We start from the raw sequence: 7,464 nt of genomic DNA on the forward strand, positions 1-7,464 counted from the left end.
GAAAATATAAGTGAATGCTTGTCTGATCCCCTTTACATTGGAAGTTATTAAGTCAAAATCATCAGCTGATTGGAATAAAAGGGGGAGTGCGGCGTAGTAGGTTTGAGGGGACAAGAAAATGAAGAATAATTGTTTTGAAAAGTTAAGAGTAAGTATTAAATAAGTGTCATGTGAATTGTCAAGTAGTGTCCAGTGACTATTTATCTGAGGACATTAACATAGAGTGAAGCAAGATGATTGTGTTTTTGTCTGGCCTCATTCACACACTCTTTCCTCATGTATGGCCAGAGTGAATAATAATTGGTTTAAAGCAAAATTACTACAAAGGGGAGGAGGCAGAGGGAGTTAGATTTGGTTGTAAGGAAATCATATGGCAATGGGACATAGAAGCTTACATAGAAAAGAGTGGAATATATACTAAAAAAAATATATTGTGAAGAGTGGGTCATATTTCTAACTGAAACAAAGGTAACTTAACATTTACCATAAACTGAATATGGATAGGCAATTTTTTGTGTGTGTGTGCGTGATGGAAGAAATACAGAAAATAAAATAAAAATGTACACATTTATTAACACAGAAACAAAGGATTGGTTTAAGAAAACTGAGTCTTATAAAAGGAAAGTCTTAAAACTAATTTTGAACAAAGAATTAAGAAAAAAAATTAAAGAAAAATTTTGACTTCAGAGAAGTTGGAATAGGGATATCTATACAGAAAATATTCGTGAACTGAGATTAAGCAATAGAAAATGATACATTCTTATTGGGGTAAAATAATCAGGGTTCTTTCCTGAAAATAAGCTTTAACTAACAGTGTATATTTCTCAATATCTCTGGTTTCATTACAGTCCAAGTCTAATAAAATATACCAGGATTTATTTGTTGAATTGTTTTAATAGCATATCAGTTCATTGCTGAAGTTTCAAACCATATTCCCTAGAAATGGAGCAATCCGTTGGTGAAGTTAATTTAAGAGATTTTTTTTTTTGTAGCTCTACATATGCACATATCCAATTAACAGAAGTAAAAATGCTTTTAAAAACTATGATTGAATTAACCATAGTGAATTTACCATATCCACAGATGGAAAGCAAATCAAAAGCAGAAAAATCAAATAACACTACGGTTATGGAGTTTATACTCATGGGGTTTTCTGATATATCCAATCTTCAATGGATTCTCTTTGGGATATTTTTTGTCACATATCTGATGATTTTGTTGGGCAATAGCATCATAATACTGATAACAAGAACTGACCCTACTCTCCAGAATCCCATGTATTTTTTTCTTGCCAATTTTTCCTTCTTGGAAATATGCTATGTAACAGTCACTGTCCCAAGAATGCTCATAGACATTTGGACCCAGAAAGGAAATATTTCCTTTTTGGCCTGTGCTACACAAATGTGTTTTGTTCTTATGTTTGGAGGCACAGAGTGTTTGCTCCTGACAGTGATGGCCTATGACCGCTATGTGGCCATTTGTAACCCTCTGAACTATTCTCTAGTAATGAACCACAAAGTCTGTATCCAGCTGGTGGCTGGCTCCTGGATCAGTGGAATTCCATTTGAAATTGGACAAACATGTCAAATTTTCTCTCTGTCCTTTTGTGGGTCTAGCACAATTAATCATTTCTTCTGTGACATACCCCCAATACTAAAACTTGCTTGTGGGGACACATTTGTAAATGAGATGGAGGTCTATATAGTTTCTGTGATGTTTTCAATGGTTCCATTTCTATTGATCATTGCCTCCTATGGCAAAATTATCTCCAATATTCTGAAATTGTCCTCAGCCAAAGGGAGGGCCAAAGCCTTCTCCACCTGTTCTTCTCACCTGACAGTTGTAGTCTTATTCTATGGAACAGCTGCTATCAACTATTTACAGCCCAAATCAAATCAATCTGAAGGACTGGGGAAGCTCCTTTCTCTCTTCTACACAATTTTGACACCAGCGATGAATCCTGTCATATATAGTCTGAGGAACAAAGATGTCATGGTGGCACTGAAGAAATTACTACCTAATTATTAATATGAAGCAGTGACTTGAAATAACAGAAACAACTTACTTATGCTTTTGTCATGTAGATACAACAGGAAAAATCATCTAGTTTTATTTCTACATTCCTAGAAATAATCAATGGTGTGCTAACAGTCTCATATTATGTTAAGGGACCTTTGTTTCAAAGAATTAACTACTTTTGTGTAATGAAACCACAAATTAACTGAAGTTCAAAAATCTAATCTTGAAGATCAGTCCTTTCTCTGACTGTGAACAAGTGAGGGAAGAGATTGAATAATACGATGAAAGGTAATTGTGTTGTTTAATTAGGAATTAGAGACACGTTCAGTGTTTTTTTTTTTTTTTTTTTAGTCAGTGGTAAATTTTTTCTTATATTTTACTTCAGATGCATTTGCTGCCTTTCTCTGCCCCTCTGTTTGGATTCAGCCAATTAGCAACACCAACAGTAGCTAAGATGTTGGAAAAGCTGGGGAGAATTTGGGACTTTCCTTGTATGTTTTATCTGCTTCTGTACCTTTTCTCTGCCCATGTCCTTTAAAGACTACATATACTGCAGAGTGTTCTTGCATCTATGGCTCCACTTCTCACCTTTCTCTGGTAACATTATTTCCTTCCCTTTTAACTTCAGGCCTTGGTTTTATAATATCTATCTACACTTTAAGGATCTGATATTCTGCACATAATCTAACCATGCCCATGTAAATAGCCCTTTCATTAAGGTACTTTAATTCAAATCATCAGGAATGAATTGTGTATTCTTCCAGGCCTCCACTAGTTCATCATTCTTCCAGTCTATTCTTGCATACATTTTGGACAATGATTTAGCATTTTTTTTTCTTTGTGGAACAAAACAAAACAAAATATTAACCCTTTTATTCTATAAACTGACTAAAGGACAACTCATCTGAAAGAAATAACAATACAAGTACAAAAATGACTATTACAAATATGCATTTTTTGAGGAATATTTAACACAAAACTTATAGTGAGAAAACAAAATTATAAGCAAATGGAATTAGAGATTGTGTTAAGACACTGGAGTACATCTATACCATCAAAGTATAGAGCCCATTTAAGAAGATTTTAGAGAAGCTGTTGTGAAGATATTCTGAGTATGAACTGACATGCAAAAGAAATTAAAATATATTTATAAAACATTACCCAATTTTTGTAAAACAGTGAAAGATAAACCCTTAAAAAAAAATTGCCAATGACTCAACTCTGGCTATAGTGACCCTATAAGACAGAGTAGAATTGCACCACAGGTTTTCTAAGGCTGTAATCTTTTACTGGAGAAACTTCCACATCTTTCACCTGTGGAGCTGCTGGTGGGTTGAACCACTGTCCTCTCAGATGGCAACTGAGTGCTTAACCACTGCACATCAGGGTTCCCTATAATGAAAGATGGCAACCCATAATACCATTCTACCATTCAACTATTTACATTTGCATGTCAGTAGTGGATATGCACGGGTATGTATATGAACAGTATTTGGATGAGTGTGGATTAGAAGGAAATATTGGCTTATTCACAGTGGCAGGATTTCAAATAATTTGTGATTTATTTTTATATATTTTTGTATAGTTTGAATTTATTACAATGAGAAGGTAACTAGCATATCACAGGAAATAATAATCAATATTCATTCTGAAAATAACAAGAAAAATCAAAGAAAATTTTTCCATTTCTTTTTTCTTCTTGCTAGTAGATGTCTTAAGAATCTAGCATCTAGCAGATAAACTTCAGTATCAACCAAGATGCCTTTGATTTGTGAAAGAAACATAAGTGTGTGTGTATCATCTAAAAATACTCAAAATATATAATATCTATGGTCATTCCTTGAAAAGTAAATAGAAGGCACATAACAATAGAACCAAAAGTTCAACAAATTTGAGATTACAAGAATGAACATAGTTAAAAATAAATAAGTGAGCATGAATGACGAAAAATAGACAATATTTGAAACAAAAAAGAAAGAGAAAATGTAAAACAATACTGAATTAATGAAGTATTTTTCAGTATCCAGCAAATAAAAAATATATAAATAAATTCAAAAGGTATAATCGACTCGATGGCACTGGGTTTTATAACAATACTAACATGATTTTCAGTACTTGTCAAATGCAGAAAATAAAAATTTTAAACATAATTTTATGATGTTCAGAGATCATGTAAGTGGTATACTTAGGAACTGGCATATGTCTCTTTTCCAGTACCAGTAAAACATAAGAAGTTATTCATGTACTCTCTGACAAGGATAATTTCAATAAATTACAAAAACAACAAAGTGAAAATAAATTAGAAAAAGATTAAATACTGGAGGTGGAGCTAATATGGCACTCTAGGCAGATGCATTATACCATTGCTCTGCAGCAAAGAGTCAAAAAACTAAGTAAAGCAGATACAAATGTCAGTTTGGGAACTCCAAGCATCAAATGAAGGGATAAAGAACTAAATCAAACACTGAATGGAAGAAGAAACTAAAGGAAAACAGAGATATGGAGCAGAGGTCCCCTGCCGACTAAGATGGCATAGCATTGTCATCTTGGAGCACAGCCATCAGTGACCAGGGACAGGGAGCATGAGAAAGCAGTTTCAGAGTGCTCCCAACAGGAGACAGAGCACCTGGTAACCAGAGAAACTTGCTTTCCTGCCCCTCACCCTTCTGCCCCATATGCCACTCCCATACCTTCCCAAAGGGCCATGTGGCATCTCTACTAGTAGCTAGAGCACTACTGTCCTGCCATCACCCTGGCTCTGCTCCAGGCCACACATGGGCTCCTGGTGTGCCATTTTTTTTTTTTCTTTTTCCCATTCTTTTTTTTTTTCTCCCTCCCACCTAGCCCTATACACCACTATGCCCTCTTCTTGCTGGTCTCCAGGTCCAATTCCCCACTTGCCATCTACCTTTTTTAATTTCTCTTTCTTTCTTCCCTCTGTAAAGTACTGTACCCCACCTCCCCTTTCAATTAGCCCTTGCCATGCTGTTGGGACTAGAGTGTCCCTGGATGCAGCCCATTGCTTGCAGCAGGGTCAACACTAACCCTCCCCTCCTGCTGCACGACCAATTTCTGAACAATGGGAAGTGAGCCCAATCTACCTCCCACCTGACACCCTAGTTTATGTCAAGGGGCTGTGAATATTCTCAAACATATGGACCAACATCAGGAGGCAGAGAGCTCATGCCCAGTCCACCCTCAGCCACCTTGCCAAACCAGTGTACTGTGAAACAAGCTCACCCTGCCTGCTGCTGCCATGCCTGCCCAGTCAAGGTGGTGAGAGCTATTGGGCCCAAAGATGAGCAAGCAGCAAAGCACACCTAGCCAACCTGCCCTGACATATCAAAACAAAACGAAGAAGCAGAGTGAAATAAACAAACATGCAATCAATAAATAAAGAAAATAATACCTTACTGTCTCGGAGACAGCAGACAATATCAAAAAACATTAAAAAAAAAAAAAATGGGACATGAAAGATCCAGCAAATGACCAAAATACAGAATCAGATGAGCTTCTGGCACAAGAAAAGGCAGTGGAACTAACTGATATGGAATTCAAAAGACTAATGTTTAGGGTTCTCTAACTGATTGGGAAAGAGATCAAAGAAAATACAGACAAAACCAAGCATAAAATGTACAAAGTCAAGGAAAACACAGACAAATCCAATCAAAATATCACCAAAATCAAAGAAAACACAAAGCAATAGAAGAACTCAAGGAAAAAAAAAAAATACAAGGACTAAATGTCAAAATAAATAAACAATTAGAAAACATACAAAAACAACAAATAGAAATCCAAAACATAACAAATTTCAGAAATTGACAAATCTATAGGAGGTTTTAGAAGCGAATTTGAAACAATGGGATGCAAAATCCACAAATTTGAAGATAAATTCATGGATGGCACTTTGAGAAAAAAATCAGAGGAAAAATGAAGAAAGCCTAAGAATTATATGGGACACAATCAGGAGCAAAAATTTGCATGTGATTTGAATTCCAGAACAGGGGAAGAAAAATGGAAAGAAAATGGTTGAAGATTTGCTGGCAGAAAACTTCTGAAATATCATGAAAGACAAAAAGCTGATCATCTGAGAAGCTCAATTATCCCCGTATAGGATAGACCTCAAGAGGAAGTTACCAAGACATACCATAATTGCACTTGCCGAAACCAAAGACAAATAAAGGATCCCGAGAGCTGCACAAGAAAAGCAAAAAGTCATTTCAAAAGTGGAAACAGTAAGACTAAGCTCTGATTTCCTTTGCAGAAACTATGCAGGCAAGAAGGCAAAGGGATGACATATGTAAAACTTGAAAGACAAAAACTGCCAACCGAGAATAATACATCCTGCAAAACTCTCTCTCAAATACTATAACAAAATTAGAACACTTCCGGATAAAAAGAAATTAAGGGAATGCGCAAACACCAAATCAAACTTACAAAAAATATTAAAAGCAGTTCTGTTAGAGATCCAACATCAGACAACAAACAGACTAGGACACAGGACAGCATGAGTCAGATACCAACCTAGGTAAAGAACACTCGATAATAAAACAAATCTGAAAAAAAAACTTAAAAGAGGGAAGCAGGGACATAAATCTGTAAATGGTGACAACATGAAAACAGTAGAAGGAGAAATAAATGGTGGTGGTATAAATCTTCCAAATGGAGAGGATGTCATGGTGATACCTAGAAATAAATGACTGGTTCAAACTTAGGAAGATAACAGTAAATTTCAAGGTAACCTCAAAGAAAGCTAACAAACTTACTTATCAGAATAAAAAAGAAGAAAAACCCAAAGTCTCAGTAAACACAAAATATGTAGTAACAAAAGAAAAGTCAATACACGAACATAAGCAACTCAACAGTGAAATAAGAAAAAGAATAACTCAACAAAGAAAATGTCAGCATTACAAAAACAAATAGGACAGCAACAAACTCGTACCTATCAGTAACCACACTGAATTTAAATGGCTTAAATAGACCTGAAAGAGAGAGTGGCAGGATGTATAAAAAAAAACATGACCCATTAATATCTGTCTACAAGAGACACACCTTAGATACAAAGACATAAATGTTAGAAGTCAAAAGATGGAGAAAATATATATGTATTAGGCAAACAGTAACCAAAAAAAAAAAAAAAGGCAGGAGAGGCAATACTAATCTCAAATAAAATAGACTTCAAGGCAAAATTCACCGTAAAAAAACAAAGAACATTATGTATGACTAAAGGGACAATCCACCAAGAAGACATAACCTTAATAAATATCTACACACTGAACAACAGGGCTCCAAAATACGTAAAACAAACTCTTAAAGCACTGAAAAGACAAGTAGAGAGTTCCACAACAGTTGTAGGAGACTTCAAACACATTGCTGTTGGTAAAGGACAGAACATCTAGAAACAAACTCAACAAAGACTCAGAAGATCTAACGGCCAAAATCAAC

General features: G+C 35.3%; 1 protein-coding gene across 1 annotated transcript; it reads left to right on the forward strand.

The window, feature by feature from the left end:
- The first annotated feature begins 1,098 nt into the window (after nucleotides 1-1,098).
- Nucleotides 1,099-3,106, forward strand: LOC126080462 (olfactory receptor 10AG1-like). The gene is made up of 2 exons (XM_049891677.1): nucleotides 1,099-2,014; nucleotides 2,991-3,106. Exons 1-2 carry the CDS (start codon nucleotides 1,129-1,131, stop codon nucleotides 3,104-3,106), a joined length of 1,002 nt encoding a protein of 333 aa, XP_049747634.1. The 5' UTR covers nucleotides 1,099-1,128.
- The last annotated feature ends 4,358 nt before the right edge of the window (nucleotides 3,107-7,464 follow it).

The sequence above is a fragment of the Elephas maximus genome, chromosome 7 (genome assembly GCF_024166365.1).
Source record: "Elephas maximus indicus isolate mEleMax1 chromosome 7, mEleMax1 primary haplotype, whole genome shotgun sequence".
Taxonomy (NCBI): domain Eukaryota; kingdom Metazoa; phylum Chordata; class Mammalia; order Proboscidea; family Elephantidae; genus Elephas; species Elephas maximus.

What these genes read in the sequence shown, in the direction of transcription:
- LOC126080462 (XM_049891677.1), top strand. Translation starts at nt 1,129, where the DNA reads ATGGAGTTTATACTCATGGGGTTTTCTGATATATCCAATCTTCAATGG. An exon ending in GGTGGCACTGAAGAAATTAC is followed by an intron (nt 2,015 to 2,990) that starts TACCTAATTATT and finishes GAGGAATATTTA; the next exon opens with ACACAAAACTTATAGTGAGA.